General features: G+C 41.7%; 1 protein-coding gene across 6 annotated transcripts; it reads right to left on the bottom strand.

Annotated features, from left to right (window-relative positions):
• Positions 1 to 559: 559 nt before the first annotated feature.
• Positions 560 to 16013, bottom strand: LOC102866686 (dehydrogenase/reductase SDR family member 4-like). 6 transcript variants are annotated; one of them, XM_006883156.1, is made up of 8 exons: positions 15883 to 16013; positions 14054 to 14231; positions 6359 to 6460; positions 3022 to 3092; positions 2876 to 2927; positions 2422 to 2556; positions 1895 to 1950; positions 560 to 674 (listed from the first exon to the last, which is right to left on the bottom strand). In XM_006883156.1, the coding sequence occupies exons 1-8, from the start codon at positions 16011 to 16013 to the stop codon at positions 560 to 562; spliced, it is 840 nt and encodes a 279-aa protein (XP_006883218.1). The 6 variants fall into 6 exon arrangements, with proteins under 6 accessions (XP_006883218.1, XP_006883219.1, XP_006883222.1 ...); XM_006883157.1 differs by lacking the exon at positions 6359 to 6460; XM_006883158.1 differs by lacking the exon at positions 560 to 674 and having other exon boundaries at positions 1917 to 1989; positions 2459 to 2556.
• Between the last annotated feature and the right edge of the window lie 4448 nt (positions 16014 to 20461).

The following is a 20461-nucleotide window of genomic DNA, read 5'->3' as shown; positions in this document are numbered from 1 at the left end:
CAGACACCTCCACCCCAGAGCGTCACGCTCAAATCTTGGAGATAGGAAGGAGTCAAGGGATCCAGAGATCCATCTGCCTAGATTTCTGTGCTCTGTCCAGAGACCATACCTCATCACACTACACAGAAGAAATATTAATTCAAAGCAACAAGATCTGCATTTTATTTTCATCTTGTTTGCAAGTTGTTAATTTCTAACTCAGCTCCAACCACTCCAGGTTCCTTCTTTCTCATTTCTCCTTAAATTACCCAGATGCCCAGAGGAGAAAAATATTAGTCATTGTCTGCCAAGGTAGGCTCAGCTTTCTCAGCAGGCCTGACCTGTGTTCTAAGGGGAGTCTTTGTCCAGGGTAACTGGCAACAGCCCTCCCCTGATACAAGACCACATCTTGATTGCAAGAAGGCTCTTTACACGGGGCAGAGTGATTTTTTTTTTAAAGATGTAGAGTATAACGTGAGCAGTATCACACACAGAAGTGAGAAAGGCTGGTCCAGAAATGCGGGAAGAGATCCTACGAGATTGAGCTCAGCCTCTGCCCTGGTGTGCTCTCTTCAGGTCCTCAGAGCCGGGAGGAGGCCCCTCCAGCCACCACCATTGTCTCCCCAGAGATGTAGCTAGCATCTTCAGAGCACAGGAAAGATACTATGCCTGCACACTCTTCTGGTTTGCCTATCCTGGGGAATAGAAGAAACAAGGGAGTAGAAATCAAGCAGATAAGGTCCTCTGAGCATGGTGCACAGGGGATGACATTTGTTTAATTAAGAATTATCAGTTATAGATATGGAAAATGTCCTATTATTAATATTTTCATCTGTAGGTTCTTTAATGCATATACTTATACAACCAAACTACAATGCTATTAAGTTGATTTGGATGCAACAATCTTCCACTGGGATTCTGAAGATGTAAATCTTTATGGGAGAAGACCATCTGTCCTGGGGAGCAGATTTGAACCACTGACTTTTCAATAAGCAATCAACATGCTATGTACTACACTCCTTATAAAATTATATACATACCACAATAAATAACAATGACATAACTAACAGATGGTTTTTCAGAACCAGTTGCTAGGCTTCTCATCTATCACCAGAGAGTTATCATGAGGATAAGCTGTTATAATGTCAGCATAAAGAACTGTACCCTGTGAACCATAAGCACTAGGTTAAAATAAGATTTAGACACTATTTCTTTAGAGAACTAAGCATACAAAGCCTCAATGTTACAAAAGTTAAAATGGGGAACAGCTATTTCATATCAAAAGAATTTGTTTCCCAGGTGAACATACTTCTCAAGTGTTAGGGAGTCTATGCAACATTAAATAGTGTATTTAAAAAATCATTCCATTTGTACAGGTTCAATTTACAGAAACTTTCCCAGGAATCTACTTTTGTCCCTTAAAGTCCATCCAGTTCATCGTGTGAGAAAGTGCAGATTCTTATTGTTTGTATGAGTGACTGCAGATCTAGAGACTATTCCATCTGATTACTATCAAATGCTCTAAAGTAAGTCCAGTAAATAAGTCAAACCTAGAAAGCCTGGATTAGTGCTTCTCTATCCAAGCTGCATACTTAGTCACTGGGAAGTTTAACGATAACAATAACAGGGACTGATGTGTCCCTGGTAGCAATGGACGTCCACATGTGTAAACAAACATCCCAGTGGAGTAAGGAGTCAAGGCCTCTCCCAAAGCTCTGTGGTTTTGCAATGGAAGCAGACTGTGCACAATTCACAATGATACAGTGTTGATGAACTTGTAAAGCTTGTGTGTTTGAAGCAGGGGAAACCAAGCCTCTATCTGTGGGACTGAAGGGCAGGGAACCATGAACCATGGTAAGAACCAAACCCTTCTTCCATTTTTATCCCTCGGGACTCTCCCTCTGGTAAGTCTTACCTTTTTATACGCAGGAGTTCTTTTATGCTTTCCTCATTTGCCTTCTCCATCCATAACTGCAGAAAGAAAGGAGAAGCTGGGAAATGTCTTTATGTGAAAGAAGAGTAACTGAAAGACATATAGGAAGAGACTGCTTGACATCAAGAGGAAGAATGAGGAGATTCTTTTACTTTCTGTCTTTTCTGAGGTGACTGTCTTTACTCAGCAACCTTTTCTGTTTTATTCTCAGTGGGGCATTTTGCTACCTCTTATAAGAATAAAGTCTATCCAGTTAGTATCACTTAAGGTGATACAAAGGGAGATACAAAATGCTATTAGTAGAATCTGAATTCCTTAGCAGCGACTTACAGCTTTAGAAAGGAGTGTGTGGGTCTGGGTGTGGATTCAGTCTTGGACAGTGGTTGGCATGCAGAGGGAAGCTGGGAAATCTTAGAGAGATGGGACTAGACCTCAGGACCCCAGCAGATCTGGAAAGATGGCTGCCCTTCAGGGATCACCCATTGAATAGCAGGGCTCCCCCTCCTCACCACACGGCTGAAGTTGGTCTTGATGAGTCCAGGGGCCAGGCAGTTCACTCTAATATTTGTTGCAGCCAATTCTATGGCCAGGTTCTTGGTAAGGCCCACCAAGGCTGTTTTGCTAACATTGTATGGGCCCAGTCCCTGAGGAAAGAAGAGAATGAATAGGTTAGTCTCTTCCCTTAGTGGTCAGTTCATTCTTGGTTCTTACCATCAGATATAAAGAGCAGTGATCAACAGTTACCATGCTGATTACTTATAACCCATAAGGAAGTGTCACCATCAGGAAACTGTCATTTAAACCTCCTCTAGGTTAGGACAAGGCATCTTTTTTTGGGGGGGTGGGGGGAAGAGTTTGGTAGTATGATTCCAAAAGGGATCACGAACTTCTTAAGGTAACTGGAGAAATGAGGAGGTGTGGGATGGAGGAAGGAAAGAAAGTAGCAGAGAAAGGGGTTCTTACAGGAAAGGGGGTGTAGGCTGCTAGAGAGGCCACAATCACCACTGAGCCGCCTCTGGAAAAAAGAAGAAAGCTGATACTTTTCCCAATGGAGTCCAGGATCCTCAGCCTTTTCCCACTTCACCCAGGTTCCCTCTCACTCTTTATACCCTCGTTTCTTCATCTCTGGCACCACTGCCTTTGTCAACATGGCTGTGGCCTTCACGTTGATGTCCAAAATCTGAAACCGAGAAAGGAGAGCACAGCATGTGAGAAGGGAATTAGAGGAGGCAGGGAGATGAGTTACAGTGGGGTTACCAGGATGTTTGTCAGATCTCAGAGGAGATCTACCCTGACCTTACAAGTAAGGAAATGAAGGCTCAAGGAGAGGCATCTCTCACCAGCTAATTCAGCTCAATGGTGACACATTAAGCTTGGATGAGAAAGAGCTGCCTGATTCATCCTAGCAATAACAGCCAAGTTAAAAACAAAACAAACCAGAAAATAACAAATGCGGGAGAGGGTATGGAGAGATTAGAATTTTGCTAGTGGGGCTGTAAAACAGCTTAACTAGTGTGAAAAATGGTATGTGCGCTTATTTAAAAAAAATTAGAAGGGGAGCTCTGGTGGCCTAGTGGCAAGAAGCTGCACTGCAATCCCAGAGATATGTGGTTCAAATCCACCAGATGCTCTGCCGGAGAAGGAGGGGCCATCTCCTCCTGTACCAGTCAGATCTAATTTGAAGACACACACACACACACACACACACAATTAAAAATTAAAAAAAAATTAGAAACAGAAATGGCATGTAACTCAGCAATCACACTACTAGTTCTATATCCTAGAGAAATAAGAGCTGTGACAAGAAAAGACATATTCACACACACGTTCATCACAGCAATATTCACAAGAGCAAAAGGATGTAAACTTAAGTTTTCATCATTAGATGAATGGATAAACTGATTATGGTACATGTTCACAATGGATGTTAGATAATATAGAAGAGTCTGTGAAATACCTCATAATGTGTATGAAGCTGGCGAACATTATGCTGAGTGAAATAAGTCAGTCACAAAAAGGCAAATGTGAGGCCATTAGTATAAAAAGTCAAGAAGAGATTTATACACAGAGAGAAACATTTTTTGGTGGTTACCAGGATGGGAAAGGAGGAAAAGGTAAATTACCAAGTAGAGAGCAGACACGCATCAAATTGGGCACAGAGAAAGGCAAAGCACAATAAAGGGAAGGCAGCAACATATGACCAATGGAACTCAAGGCAGACACTGAGAGGTAAAGAACAGTGAAAAACCCACAATGGTAAATACCATCCCTGCAATAATAGACAAACAATTCGAGTAGATACGTAGGTAGACATGCAAACAGAACAGAGGCTGGAAGACTCATGAGAGTACACCTGTGAGTATATATAAGTCTGGCAGGAGTTATTCCTACGTATGTGTTTGCATGGGGAAAGTTTTGGAAATATCTTAGCTATGATTAAACACGTTGAAGGAATGAATCACTGGTCTTGGGAACTTGGACCATAGTGTTGGGGAGCATCCAGGTCAATTGGTATAACATAGTCCACAAAGACAATGTTCTGCATCTTAATTTGGTAAATACTGACTGGGGTCTTAAAACCTGTGAGAGGCCATTTATCATGCAACTATCGGCCCCTCCTTGTCCAGCACAAAGAAGAGAGAAAAAAAAACAACAACAACAAAGGTCCAAGGAAACAATCACTCCTATGAACAGACTGACGGACCACTTGAACTTCAGTCTCTACTATTATGACATCAGAAGAACTAGATGGTGCCCAGTTATTACTACTGGCCACTCTGATTGGGATCACAATACAACATGTTAGAAAGACAGGGAGAGAAAAAAATTTGAAAGTCCTTAAGGAGCTCTGGTGGCCTAGTGGCAAGAAGCTACACTGCAATCCCAGAGGTGTCCGGTTTGAATCCACCAGATGCTCTGCTGGAGAAGGAATGACAATCTCCTCCTGTACCAGTCAGATCCAATTTGATGGTACACACAAAAAATAATAAAATTAAAAATAAAAAAAAGAAGTCCTAAGAGAAGCCAGACTTACTGGTCTGATAGAAAATGGTACAAGTCCTGCAACTGTGGACCCTCGAGTCCCTTCAAGCCTGGAATTGAACCTACCCCTGGGGATCAACTTTCAGTCAAGCAATAGACAGGGCTGTAAAGTGTGTAGCAATGCCAAGGAGATCTGTACTCTTCATTACCATAAATCATACAAGATCAAAAGGTCAGCATTTGCCCGCATCGAAGTTCAAAATGGGAGAGAAAGAAGGATAAATGGAAACCAAGGACCCAGAGAAGAAGTGCATTGCAATCAAATAACTCAATAAAATGTTAGAGGACAATGCAATCAAACAATGAAATAAAATGTGTATAAATTGTTGAGTGTAAAGCTAATTAGCTCTGTAAACTCTCACCCAAGCGACAATAAAAAGCATAACAAGATTAACATTTTCAAATCAAATGGGAACATTAGAGAGCTCTGGTGGCATAGTGCATAGGGAATTGCACTGCTAACCTAAAGGCCGCATCTCTCTGGTGGTTCTAACCCACCAGCAGCTCTTCAGGAAAAAGATGGGATTGCTAAACAAAGACAAATTTTAAGGCTTTGCAATTGAAAGATGCAAGTATGTGAAATATATTACAAATATAATGTAGATGATACACATTCAAATAAAAAGAAATATTTGGGCCTCAAATTTTCTTGACATTGCAGTCAAGAAAAAGTATTGGCCTTTTTCAAAGTTAGTTAAGTTACATAAACTGGCAACTTTGGTCATTTCACCAGAATTGAGATTTCATTTAGTGAAAGCAATTAAACCAAGCTCACTACCATTTGCCCACTTAATGATCCTGCAGGACGGAGCAGAATGACCCATAAAGTTTCCAAGGCTGTAAATCTTTATGGAAGCAGACTGCCTTATTGTTCTCCTGTAGAATGGCTGGTGAGTTTGAACTGCTGACCTTTTGGTTAGCAGCTGAGTTTTTTAACCACTGTGCCTTGAGGGTTCCTTCTTTCACTTAGCTAGCAGCTATTAAAGTTTCCCAACTAATGAAAAAAATCATTCTTTCTTTGGCAGCTGTGAAGGGGCAGATGGGTATGTTTAGGAGTGCCTTAGTTATTGGCATATTAGTTGCTATGTATCTTTTGGAAACATATCAGGGGGAGCAGTGTAGATAAGCAAGTTGAGAGGAGAGAGCTGGAGGGGGGGGAGAAGAGAGCGAGCAAGCAGCAAAAGCAGGAACCAACCTGGGGAGAAGCAGGAATCCAAGGGAAGGAAGGGCAGGGACAAAAGAGCCACCCCCTACTGCCCTTTACCAGGTGCGCTCCACATGTGTCACAAATAGTGATGACCCCTCCCTTTCACAGCACACTTGACAAAACGTATTTAAAAGCAGACTGAGTTGGCGTTGAAAGCTCTCCGAGGCCTGCACCCTGCTGCTTTAATCCCCTCTCACCTTGTCCCACACCTCCTCAGTGACATCCATTAGGTTTCCAAAGAAAGGATTGACAGCAGCATTGGAGACCAGGATGTCCACACCCCCATGAAGCTTCACAGCCTAGAGAGCAGTAAAGTCTGGATTAGAGAGGCACGTAAGTGGAGGTGCACTTATCATTGTTGATTAAGAAATTTATTCTTAGAAACATTTGTCAAAATGACATCTCTTCTTTGTGAAAAATCTTCTCTCCAAAGCTACACTAAACTCTGCTGCTTCACATTTAAAGCTGGTTCCCTGCCCTCTACTCACGCACCCTCCCCCCATCTTCTTTGAGCCTCATTTCTTCTAAGGCTTTCTCTAACTTCGTGCTCTTTATACTTTCCTCTGGAGAGAGCCTTCACTTTTATGATTTTAACTCTTACCTCAATTTTTTTTTCCATTTTAAAGAAATACGGAACAAAACAGGAATACTTCAATCTTCACATGTACAATGTGGTGACATTAAACATGTTCATCATGTTGTTCACACATCACCAGTTTTCCATCACCCTTAGCATCCTCTAAGTACTGTGCCTTCCTCTTCTTTTCCCTCCCACCTGCCCTTGTTGTTGTTGTTATTATGTGCGTGACTCATAGTGACCCTATGAACAAGAGATCTGAAACTGCACTGAACGCATCATCTTTGACATACTTGAACCCACTGCTGCAGTCACTGTGTTAATGCATCTCGTTGAGAGTCTTTCTCTCTTTTACTGACTCTCAACATTTCCAAGCACAATGACCCTTTCCAAGGAATAGCTTCTCCTAGCAACATTCCCCAAGTATGTAAGATGAAGCTTTGCCACCCTTGTCTCCAAGGAGCACTCTGGTTGCACTTCCCGGAAGACATCTGTTTGTTCTTTTGGTAGTCCATGGGATATTTAGTACTTTTCTCCAACACCACAACTCAAAGGCATCAATTTTTTTTTGTCATCCTTATTCATTTATCCATCTCTCAGATGCATAGCAAGATCCTGCCCTTGGCAGCCACAAATAAACTTTGATCTTTATACATTTATCTATTCAGATGCTCCATAAAGATGCTATGCTCCATAAGGTTTTATTTTAAAAATTATTTTATTTTGTTGCTATTGAGAATATACGCAGCAAAACATACACCAATTCAAGATTACACATGTACTATTTAGTGACATTGATTATGCTGGTCATGTTTTTAAATTGTACAATCATCCTCATTCTCTTTTTCTGAGTTGGTTCTCATCCATTAATATAAATTTCCAACCCACTAAGGTTTCTGTGTAATCTTTCAAGTTGTGACTGTCAATTTCATTCCATCTAGACAGTTCTTGGAGAAAGATGGGATATCTTTTCCCATACGATTTCAGCCTCTGAAAACCCACTGGAGGGTCAAATATGAGTTGGTTGTGACACAACAGCATATAAAAACCACCACCACAACAGATAGTTCTTTTTTCTTTTTTTACTGATGTGCACACATTTATTTGAAAACAACATTGTCTTTATTTAAAAAAAAAACTTAATTGCCATATTAAGTAGTTTTATATTCTTTAAAAAATTTATACTGATTTATTTTCAAAGTTTGAATACATTGTTTTTCACAGAAGATTCATTGCAATCTCAGATAGGCAGACATCTTGCTAGTTAAATTATTGTTTTTTGGCTTTTTTTTTAAAAGGAGCTCTAGTGGTGTAGTGCATTATGGGTTGGGTTGCTAACTTAAAGACTGTTGTGTGAATCCACCAGATGCACCACGGGAGAAAATAGAAATCAATCTTTTTCCATAAGATTGGAAACCTGATGGAAGGTTGCTATGAATTGGAATTGATTTACAGACTTGACAACAGTGTTGTGCTGGTTTTTAAAAGAAGTTAATGAATTAAAAAACCAAAACAAAACCCAAAACCTAATCCCAAGGGATAATTTTGGTTTAAAGATTACCTTACAGCAGTAATTTCAGATGTTCATTAAACCGTCATAACTCCGTAACGTGTGGAGTCCATGAGAGTCTGCAGTTCTGTTCTGCATTTCCTGCCTTTTGATCAGGATCCTTCTATGGAATCTTTTATAAACATGTTCAGTAATGGCAGGAAGGAATTTTCCAGTCCTGGTCTAATGGCAAAGGGGATAGCTATTCAGGCAGGCAATTAGCCACCTATTCCATACTATCTTTCTATTTCTAACACTTTTTCTGCTGCTGCTACAGGCTAACAAAGACCAATTGTCTCTTGATGGCTGCTTGTAAGCTTTTTTTAAAGAAAATAGGAGGTAGTATAGCAGCTCTAAACACGTTATTAGGCCAATTCACTGGGTTTTCCCATGTAAGTGTGGGAGCTCTCGTGGCTGACGAGGTAGGGAGTTGTGCTGCCAACTAGGCAGTGAGTTTGAATCTATCAGCTGCTCCATGGGAGAAAGATGTGCAGTCTCCTTCTGTGTACTTGCTAGAAGGTCAGCTATGAGTTGGTTATGACTTGATGATATGTAACAATATGTAAGTAAGACCCTAAACATAGAAATCAAGAAATCAAATTTCTTGAGGTTTTTGGTTGTATATAAATTGCCTCAGCAGTTATTTGGAAAAAAAATCATTTCTGTAAATACATCATACAATCTTTGCCAATTCAAATTTTTATGAGAACAATTATTCATACTAGGTTGTGCAACCTTACTTTTAATTAATGTGACATTTCCGTTATCATTAACCTCAGATATCCCCCTCTCTCCTGCCTCTGGTAACCACTAAAAAACTATGTTCTCTATGCATATTCCTTTTCTTGTTTTTTTCTATAAGTAAGGTCATATAATACACGCCATTTTTGTGACTGACTGGCTTTACTTAGCATCACATCTTCTAGCTCAAAATGTATTTTAATCCTCTTCCCCTTTCCTACTGAGTCTCAGCCCTTTCCCCAAGTGCTTAGTGTCTAATTCTTCTTGGATGAGTTACCATTACATCAAACTCAGTCCGCTCACACTTAGTGTAATGGAGACACCAGTTAAAATAGATGTACAGGAAGTTACCACTGGGAGAAGAAGCCTTTCAGATAAGCTAATCCAGTCCAGTGTTCTCCTGGTGTAGGTGATGAAATTAGGATTCAACAAAGTTAATTTCTCAAAGTTACATAGTGTAGAATGACAGTAAATGTCAATTAAGAGGAGTTCTGCTCATCCAGTTGTTGAGAAAGGGAGTACTTGAGGCACCCAAGCTAGTTAGTGGATCAGAAATGAAGCTAGAGCCCTGGCTGCCTACTTTCTAATGCTGAACTTTTTCTATAATAGCAAACTACATCATTTGTTTAAAACTGTTTCATGTTTTAACTAAGTTTCGAAATGATGTATGGGAAAAGGGTGAAGACCACATTATGGGTTGTCTGGGCAGAAGGTAGTCTGAATGATAGGAAGGGAGAACAGTCCTTGCGTATGAATTCTTAAGAGCTCTCTGGAGGGGACTTAGGGTCATTGGCAACCTGGCTTCAGCAGGAGAAGACACCAAACTTAAACGAGATACCAACTCTTACTGTGGAGTCTGAACTACCTCATCGCTGAGCATCCAGTGAGTTTTCAGAGGTGAGGCTATAATGGGGAGGAGAGGAGACAGCATGGGAGGAGACTGCCTTTCTGCTGAGGAGCACCTGGTGGATTTCATCCACTTACGTGGGTTGGTTGGCTGCACTATCCTCCATCGACTAGGCTACCAGAGCTCCTTGGGAAGACAACCAGCCCAGGTTTATAGTAGTCCTATACCCACTTATGTGGTCATTTTCTCATTCTCTTTATCTTTTTGCCTGAAAGTATGGAAGATAGAAGGTAGAACTGAGATTTAAACTGGGAAAGTCAACAAAGGCAGCAGTTCACCTCCTTAGAAAGTTGTAAATAGGTGGTGGTGGAGGCTTGTACTTGCTGGAATAATGAAGAGCCAGAAAGACTGCCAATAAGAGTTTTCAGTACAAAGCCACCCTGAAACCAGATTTTGCATTCGCCCAGAACGGGCAATTTTTATGCCTTGGGAAAGAGGTACTACAAGGGCCCTCAATCAACTATTTGCTTCATGATTTGGCGCACAGAGGGGTGTTATTAACAATGTGCACCATCTGCTAGCTTCCCATTTTAACTAATTATTCTTGCTAACTAGGTGCTAAGCTCTGTTGTTTCTACACTGCTGAAAGAAAGCCTGAGCCATCAACACGCACATTCAACAAAATTTAAAATAATACAATTCCTTAAAGTCAGTAGTAGCACCTTTTTTTTTTTTTTTTAAAAACACTGAATTTGATGGTCTTTGAGCAAGTCCAAGTCACCTGCCTGGGCTCTGTATAAGCCTCGCTCACAGACTTCAGGCTAGGAAAGATACAGATGAAGCTGTATGTGTGAGGGGGACAGGAGATGGTAGATTGCCCCAGAGCTTTATCCTTCAACTGTGCACCTTCCCCAGTCTCTTCCAGGCCTGTCAGCATGGAGAGGGGGAGAAGGTGAGTTTTGAATGAATAGAGACAAGGAACAAGAGAAGATTAATGAGAAAGGCTCCTATTACCTTGTCAGTATCTTAGTAGTTTTTTTTTCTTTCTCCTCTTTGTATAATGACTACTGTACTCATTGTAATTTGGGGTTGTTTGGTTTGTTTTGATAATTATATTTTTTGAAAAGAGGATCACGAGTGGTACAAAAGGTTGTCTACTTATGTAAAGGATTGTGGTTGAGCTAAGCCAGCAGCATCGAAGGCCTAGTGACTTGCTTGTTAGACCACATAGAACAGTCCACTCTGTAACCCATGGGGCCACCACGAGTCATAACGGCATGCAGTGGATCTGGTTTTGGTTTTATCATCAACTGAAGAAATGGCTCATCTGCTTTCTGTTCACGATGACCCTAAGCAGCTTTGTGGTTCGGATTAAGAGCCAACCAAGTAGTAGAACCACTTATCAAGGCAAAAACCTTCCTCATTGTGGTCATACAGAGGGGTGTACATTAGAGAGATGTGTTGCTGACAACAGGTAGAACATGCCAAACTGGTGACAATATCCTTTTAATCTCCATCTTGACATTGGCAATGCAAACTATAGGAGAGTCATCTTGGAAACATTCCTTCTATTTCCCATTTCTTGATATTGCATGAGGGAAATCTTGGATGATTCCTATTAGACGTTTTTGCGCACATTAGTTCTGGTCCCACCGCTCTGGACCTTTATTATGCTGACAGCTTTGGCTCAGTCTTCTCTACTCAAATATACCCTTCCTCTCAGAGTAAATTCTGACTCCCATGTGTTAGAGTAGAACTGTGTGTGCTCCACAGTGACTGATTTTAGTAACTAATTTTCAGCAAAGAGATCACTAGGCCTTTCCTGTAAAGTGTTTCTGGGTGGCACTGAACGTCCAGCCTTTTGGTTACCAGCTAAGTATGTTAACTGCACCACCTAGGGATGCCATCTTTCCTACCAGTGCCAAATTTCTCTTCCTTCATAACCATTTTTCATAGTGTTTAAAACCTTACATCTTCATTACTTCCTAATGAAGTATAAAGCTTTTGGGAAGACTGTGGAGGCCTCTAGAGCCCTTACCCTTTAGACCCACCTGTACCCATGAGCCTGTGCTCTCTGCTGAGGACTAATGGGGTTCCACTCTTTAGCCATTTCTTCCTTGGTTGTCTGCTCCTCTGGGAGGGTCATCTGGAACCCCTCATCCCTCCTCCAATGCCACTACTCCTTAAGATCCAGCTCAAGACCCCTTCTAGTGCTCTGGGAAAGCTTAAGTGGTTCCAGTGAGGCCTAGCCAGTAAACTATCAATTCCTGACAGAGTGGTGATACTAAATTGTCACATGCATCTGATTGGCTAGTCATTAACTGACTCAGGTTCCTAAATGACTCTCTTCACCTTGGGATCAAGGCCCCAATCTTAGGGTCTGCTCAGTATTCTGTGGAAAGGTGATTTTCATAGGCTCACATTTGATTCTTTACAGTGCATATTTGAACATCTTCTAAATGATTTCTTAAAAATAGAATAACTTTATTCTGTCTACCATACCATAGTGTATCCCCTATTGCCCTACTTTAAACATTTTTAAAAAGCCTTCTTCTAAAAGAAACCAAATTATTTTTGTCAACCTTTTAATTTTCTAATATAATCCCCTACTTTTCTCTGTTGGGCAGCTTTCCCCTCTCAGTTTGGAGAATTAATTACTTGCCCCAAGGATAACAGGAACAGGGCTTCCTTTGTTGGATAGCCACATTTCTTTGTTTATATGAAGGCTTTTTTTTAAAAAAAAAAAAACACAAAAAACGAAACCCACCGAATTTTTATTGTGTATTAGCTTACAAAGGTCGTATACATTGTTTTTCACACTGGATGTTTTCCACTTCCTTTACCCACTACCCCCTCACCCATCAAATTGTGTGACCTTATGATTAACTCCCCCTCCCCTGACCATCCTCACCCCCTCACCCCTCTGCTCCCCCCTCTCTCCATAGATCCTCATACACATTATACAATAATGGTCTTATACAGTATTTGTCCCTGTGGGACTGACATAGTTCACTTAGCATCATTGCTTCTGAATGCCATGTATTATTCCATTGTGTGAATGTATCATAATTTCTGAAGCCATTCAATTGTGGTTGGACATTTGGGCTGTTTCCATGATCTTGCCATGGTGAATAACGCTGCTATGAACGTTGGTGTACAAGTCTCCATTTGTGTCTCAGTTCTCATTTTCTCAGGGTATATTCCAAGCAGTGGAATTGCTGGGTCATATGCAATTTCTGTGTTCAGCTTTCTAAGGAAATGCCAAACTGGAAAGCTGTTTGTTTTAAGAACCATCTCAGTCACTTAGATACTGTCTTTGAGACTAAAGTTCAAGTGGGAACTTACGATCTGATCCTAGGATAACAAGGAAATGGCTAGTCGACTGTAGGTAACCAAAAAAAAAGAAGAGAAGGGATTTAAGTGTAGGCTGAATTACATTTCTTTCCTTAGAGGCTGTGGGACCATGGAAAGTGACTCCACCTAATAAGCCAATCTCAGCAAAGAGGAAGGATAGACCCTGCTTTGCCTAGTTCTTAGAAGTAACTCATGGCAGGGCTCAGAACACAGTGCACAGCACACAGTAGGTGGCTTGCCTCCTGTAGGTTTTGTGGACTCTAATCTGGAGAACTCCACTCACTGTTGTTAATTTTTATTTACAGCAAGCCCATAGGACAGAGTAGAAGTGTCCCATAGGGTTTCCAAAGCTATGTTCTTTATGGAAGCAGATTCCCAAATCTTTTCTTTGGTAGAGTGCCTGGTGGTTTCAAAACACCAACCATTGCATCATGTAGACCCCTAATCTGGAGAACAGGGTATTTATTTATCCATGAGTAGGGACATTTATATTTTGTAATTACCTCTTCCTTTCTCATCTGCCCAGCTAGACTAAACTACTGTAGGTTTACCTGTTTTTGTGTGTATCTCAAGGGATGATACAGGTCTGAACCATTAGAGTGATTTTTGATTCTGTGGGATGTGGTGGTTCTGGGATTTTAGGACAGGGACATAACAGAAAGGCATGCAACTGAAATATTCTGGCATCTCTGTGAGTAGCAGAATCCACTATTTTCAGTTACTAGTGCTGGTTTGGATCACATCAACACCTTACAGAAAAGCAAGGAAAGAGGCTCACAGGGGTTCCCTTCTGTGTCACCTTTGCCCATATCCCTGCCACTTACCGTGGCCACCAGTCGCTCCCGGTCTTCAGCCTTTCCCACGTGGCACACGGTGCCTGTCACGCTTAGCCCCTCCTCTTGCAGCGTGGCCACTGCTCGGTCCACGTTCTGCTGCTTCCGACTGCTGACGACCACGTGGGCCCCGTCCTGGGCCAGGCGTCGGGCGATGGCCAAGCCTATCCTGAAGATAGAGAGAATTATGGTTAAGGTCAGAGTACCTGAGTCTGAATTTCAGCGTTCCATTTGTCACAACTACGCATTTTTACTTACGTATAAAACCGTTAATGGCATAACCGTTACCTGGTAACTACTATGCGGATGGACATGATTTAGTCTGTTTTATACACTTCTTTACTTGTACATCAATGGCTGCGTGGCCAATCTTCCTGTACAATTTATGGCCTCGGAAACCGGTTGGACGATCAGAATAGGTGTTAATGAACTAGTTAGTTATTGTACTGGCTTTAAGATTTGGTGCACAGGAATTGACCTCATCTCCCATAGGTTCTCTGAACTGTATTATTAACCTGTGTTGCTTTGTGGACTGTAGACTGAACCAAACCATAGCCGAACCTCTGATGGGTTTTCAGGGGCAGTAATCGCAGATTGCCCATCCTTCTCCCATGGAGCATCTGGTGGATTGGAGCATCTGGTGGACTGGAGCATCTGGTGGATTGGAGCATCTGGTGAATTGGAGCAACTGGTGGATTTGAATTGCGTTTGAGATTGCAGTGCAGCTACTTGCCACTAGGCCACCAGAGCTCACTAAAGGTTAGCAATTCAGATTTACTTAGGGCTATGTAAGGAGAAAGTCTTAGTGATCTACTTTTGTAAAGATTACACAGCCAAGAAAACCTTATGGAGCTAACACAATGGGTTGCCATAAATTGCAATCAACTTGAGAGTAATAGTTTTATTTGGTTGCTGTTGTTTATTTCAACAGCCTTCACCAGGAATGACAGGCCACATACTCTGTATAGACTCAGAAGAGAAAATTAAGCTGAGGGTATAGAAATAGTCATAACCATGATTGAGGGTCATATACAAAAGAGCTCTGTCCCCAAATAGCTTTCTTACTAGTTCCCATCATTCTCAAATTCTAAGTTACATTGTTGAGTGCACAAGAAAGATCAGCCTTCTAGTTAAAAAGAAAGAAAGAAAGAAAGAAAGAAAGAAAGAAAGAAAGAAAGAAAGAAAGAAAGAAAGAAAGAAAGAAAGAAAGAAAGAAAATATTCCCCTGGGATTAAGATTCACTTTACAATCATCATCTATTCGGATTATTTATATATATTTGTATTTTAGATTTTCGAAGATCACCTAGCAAAGTCAAGTGGGAATGAGAAACCAGTGCAAAGGGTGAGAAACAGGCTGGGTAGCAGGCCAACATTTATAGACCTAATGGAAAATGTGGACTCTGGATCGTGTGTTCTGTCTAGATAAACTGGAGCTCTCTGGGACACTTGCACAAACAGGGTGCCTGGAACATGTTGTCATAATAGGATTTTGGAAATCTGGGCTCTCTTGGATTTCTGGGCTTCCCAGACTCTAGGTGGGGCCGGTGGGCTGGGGCGGCCCAGCGCCCTGGGAGACTGGACTGAGGGGCAGCATGGAGTGAGGGAGTTCTGCCAGAGGTGGTAGTGTCAGCAGGGTTGGCAGAGGAGGGGCCCATGCTCCGAGGAGGATTGGCCAGGGTAAGGGCTTCAAGACACAAACACGTGGTTCTTTTTTTTTTCCCCCTGTGAAAGATTAAGGGCAGAGGCCACTGGAAAGGGAAAGGGTTGAGTCTTAGTCTCCAGACTGCAAGGCCTCAGAGATTCTGGCCGGGCACTCACCCGTCGGTGGAGGCTGTTACTAAAGCCACCTTATTCGCGAGTGGGTGCGGGCGGGACATCCCGGAGCTGGCCATCCGCAAAGATCTCCACGCTTGGGAACAGACACTTGGAAGCAGCCCCGCCTTCTGCATGGCGCCGACTGCCCTTGTAGGATTCCCCGCACCCCAGGGGAGGTGACTGTGGGTCGGGCCGCCTCCTTGGCTGCGCCCGCCCCTGGGCTGGACAGCTAGCTAGTCCCTCTCTGAGTTGGCCCTTGGTTCGGGAGAGGCAGCTGTGGCCGCGGGTGCCCCCTGCTGGTGCATGGCCTCTGCGCCCATGCAGCCCTCTCTATCGACTTCGCCTCCCTTGGCCAGGGGTGAGAATATCTTCTCTGGCCGACTTTCCTGTAGGCTCTGCACTCCCCTGTAGGACTCTAGAGACTTCTCTGCTCTCTGGCCTCTCCTTCCACATTTGTTCGGTCATGTCTCTCTCTCTCTCTCTCTCTTTTTTTTTTTTTTTGGTGGAAAGTCTTAGAAGAAGCTGCTTTGAGTTATTTGCTTTTGCTTTCCAAAAATCTCAAGACAGACTTTCCTTTCCTTTCTTTTTATTTTATAGTTTATTTTATTATTTTGTGTGCGTGTACCATCAAATCGGATCTGACTGGTACAGGAGGAGATTGTCCCTCCTTTTCCAGCAGAGCATGTGGTGGATTTGAACTGTGTGCCTCTGGAATTGCAGAGCAGCTTCTTGCCACTAGGCCACCAGAGCTCCCCAGACTTTCCTTTCTAAGAAAATCTGAGTCTGTAAATACGACAGTAGAAGGGTACATGTTCTGAGATTACTTAAAGGTGAGGTCTGTGGTTCACATGGATTCCACCTCTGTGAGGATCTCAGATGAGGTTGGAGGAGGAACTACCCTTCTTTGAATGCAAGTCTACCCCATCCTTCACGATGCAGGAGGCTAACTAACTCTAGTCTTCATGGTGACGGACAACCAGGGCTTAAGATCTTGACTCTCGCCCTTAGGTTTTACCAGATCCTTGCTCAGGAAGTTGTCTCTGGATCTCTTTACTCTAAGAATACTCATACCATTTTATAAGGTGAGAGGTGATAGCAAAGAGTTTAGAGGATCCCCAACCAGTGGTAGAATACAGAGAACTTAGGAATACTCAGATCTTCTGCAGCCACCATGTCCCTAGGCCTGGCCTTCCTCCATCCTAATTGAATAAATACTTGTTGATTGTAAAAATCACTTCATAAGCTGTAAACTGCCAGACACAGTCATTATTGCCACCATATAATAATGATTCTTGCTGCCACAGGCCAGATTCTTCATCTGCAAACTGAGAATGTTGGATGATGAACAAAGTTCTTATTGGCCATAAATTCTGACTCCAAGTCTTCAGTTTCCATTTTGCCAACTGGGCTGAAATAATCTCCCTCCTGGATTCCTGGGTGAATAAGTATGTCTAGATGGTTAATGCTCCACCGTAGAAAAGCTTCAACAGGCCCAAGTGCCAGCATCTGAATTGCCTTAACCTAGTGGCCTTCAAATGCCAGACTGAAAATGGATACTGGTTCCTGATATCATTTCACCAGTTTAAGAAGGGCCAAGAATAAGAAGCATAAAGAGAAGATCATGAATTTTATAAATTTCAAGCCATCTAATTGAACAGATTAAAAAATATACTTGATTTCAAATAAGCTTTTGTGACTTCTTTTTTTTAAAATATGAGTTTCAGTCTTTAAGAAAAAATGGTGCCAGTAGATGAATAGGCTTAGAAACATGTTCTTTGCTGGTAAAGCCACAAACTTGGCAATCCTGGGTTGATCCTTGCAATTTGAGGAGAGAGAATTCTGGGCCGTGAAATCTAGTTGTGGGGATCACCGTTTTAATAGAATTCATATTTGCTAAAGGCTTATTGAATATATGTGTAAGTCAGCTGAGCAGCTAAAAAAAGGATTTCAACACTCAAGAGGGGGTTTGTGGGTAGCAAGTTATGTAACAGGCATGCACTGGATTTATACTCTATTCTTCAGTCGAGAAGGTCCAGCTGTGGCCCCCATTTCATCCCCAGTACTCAGCACATCCTGATAAGAGAGCTTAAGTCTAATTTTCCCTTTGTCCGCGGAAAACGGACTCTCACTGGTTCCCCTCAGTCTGGGACTCATACATTATTAACAGCAGAGGCTGGATGGCGTCACAAGCCTTTCCTTCTTCCCTGTTCAAAGCTAATGCACTGTGGGAGCTCATCCCAGCGCCCTGTACCTGTGTATGTGAGGCTGAGGGGAGGTGCAAGGAGAGCTGGAAGAGGAGTTCTCAGGCTTGATTGACAGGAGCAGACCTTCAGGGCATATTTGATCTCTCTTCACCTCATTCACAGAGATTGGGTTAGGTACACCAGACCCAGGGAGCAAAAGTTTCTAGGAATAGTTGATTCTGGCCTGGAAACATGGTGGATATCCATGATTCCCTGTTGTAGGGGTAAGCACTTAGTCAGCTGTTGTTGAGTGGACTCATGGAAACACTGTGAGCTACAGCAACTGTGCTTACTCTTTCTAAGGCGCTTCTGGGTGGACTCAAACATCCCAACTTTTCAATTAACATCTGAACTTGCATTTGTTGTTTGAATTGCCCAATGACCCAGTGACTCCATTGTATGGGTAGAATCAATATTTGACTTCCAGCACAGTTTATCTTGGGAGAGCTCTAGGAACATAGGCTAAAGTAACAAGAATGCAAAAAAATGGAAGTCTCTTGCTCCTCTTCCACCTCCAAATCCAACTGGTCTGTTGGAGAAGCTGGCTGGAGAAGGGAATTGTAGATATGTAGGAGTATCATTTTGAAATGGGAGCTTTAGCAGGCAACGGGAGTGGTTTTGTATGGAGGTGGCACCACCTGCCCATCTTGAGAGGACTACACTTCCACTTTCTTAAGGCCTGACTATAGACCAGAAGGGGAGTCACCTGGAATGGAGTTTAAAGTACTGTCTTATGCAAAATCCATCTTGGTTTGGTAATTGACTCGTATCATTGATGCAGTTCAGACTGTGTGAGAGGGCTGGTGTGGCATAGGGGTAACAGTCAAACAGAGAAGCTGACAATAAAGGTGACAATAACAACTAATTATTGAATGAATACACATTTCCTAAGTACTGGCACGTGTTGGGTGCTTTTTGTAAAGTTTAATAAATATTTATCATTAGGTAAGGAGGGCATTTTCGTTTCCATGTATGAAAATAGAATGAGTCATGACATCTTGACCTGATATCAGTTGTCATTGTTTTATACTGTCAAGTTTTCAGAGGCAGTAAATCACATAGGAAGAGATTGCCATCTTTCTCCCATGGAACAGTTGATGGATTCGAGCCATGTACCTTTGTACTGGCAGTGCCAACACATTTTTTACACTAAGTCACTGGAGTTCCTGATGTCAGGGTATAGCTACTTTACATTTTTCTAGATGGCTGGCTTGAACATGGCAGAGATCATGAGGATGGCACAGGATAGGGCAAAATTTATATCTGCTGTTCATAAAATAACTATGAGTTATAGTCAACTTGATGGTATCTAACAACAATGTTGTTGAGGAATAATAGTTTTCATAGAAATTACTTTTTTCTGAGTGGGAGGTTTGCTTATAACACCAGTGTACTTTTGTTTTACTCATTAAAATAACTACCTTTAAATGCTAAGAATAACACAGGCATAACAAAGGGACAGAAAGTTATAATGTGAAAGAGAAAAAGTAATTCTTCTACTTGATATTCATACAGCTTCACAAATGGTTTCTTGTGTATCCTTCCAGATGTTTCCCTTGCACTTACACATATTTTCTCCTTAAATTTTTCCTTTTTTTACATGAATGAGATCACATCACACATGTTGCCCTTCAAATTTCTCTTTTTTCTTTCCCTTTGTTCCTTAAAATACTTCTTTGGAGGATGTACTGAGTGGCACATAATAGATCTACTTTATTCTCTGTTCCCTTTAAAAACAGTTGCTCAGTATTCTATTGTGTAGATATTCCATAATTTATTTAGCCAGTTTCCTACTGATGGACATTTAAGCAGCTTCCAGTGTTTTGCTATTTCAAATACTGCTACAATGAATAACCTTGGATTTATACATATATATATATATATATATATATATTGTGTGTGTGTGTTTGGTACAGATACATTTGTGCCCTAGGTCAAATATTTAAAATGAATGGCTATTATTGAATTACCTTAAAAAGATTTAAGCATATTTGATGGATTTACTTTTCTCAAATGAATTTACCTGTTTTCTGACCCTGTTAAGCACAGTACACAGGATGATTTAAACTCTGAACCAGACTTAAGCACAATGACAAAAGGCAACACAGCCTAGTCCTCTGTGGCTCAGAACCAGTGGGGCTGTGTGGGCCTTCATGAATTGTAGGACTCAGAGCTACATCCTGCAGAATACCTGGTTCTCCCATGCTTGTCAGTGAGAAGACTGACTCACCACTGGGATTTTTAAATAGAAGGTGGACATCTGAATCTTACTATGAAATGTGTGATTTTCAAGTGCTGGCAATCAATTTACTCTTAAAAAAAACCAGTGAGTGTAACTG

Source organism: Elephantulus edwardii, unplaced genomic scaffold (genome assembly GCF_000299155.1).
Source record: "Elephantulus edwardii isolate Elephantulus edwardi_28Jun2011 unplaced genomic scaffold, EleEdw1.0 scaffold00026, whole genome shotgun sequence".
In the NCBI taxonomy this organism is placed as follows: domain Eukaryota; kingdom Metazoa; phylum Chordata; class Mammalia; order Macroscelidea; family Macroscelididae; genus Elephantulus; species Elephantulus edwardii.
This window is presented reverse-complemented; position numbering and strand designations above follow the sequence as displayed.

Bases quoted from the DNA above. Each gene is read 5' to 3' on its own strand.
- LOC102866686 (XM_006883156.1), bottom strand. From the start codon at position 16,013: ATGCAGAAGGCGGGGCTGCTTCCAAGTGTCTGTTCCCAAGCGTGGAGA. The intron at 2,557-2,875 runs GTAAGAACCCCT...TTCTTTCCTCAG, and splicing joins CAGCCTACACCCCCTTTCCT to GGACTGGGCCCATACAATGT. The intron at 1,951-2,421 runs GTGAGGAGGGGG...TTCTTTCTGCAG, and splicing joins AGACCAACTTCAGCCGTGTG to TTATGGATGGAGAAGGCAAA.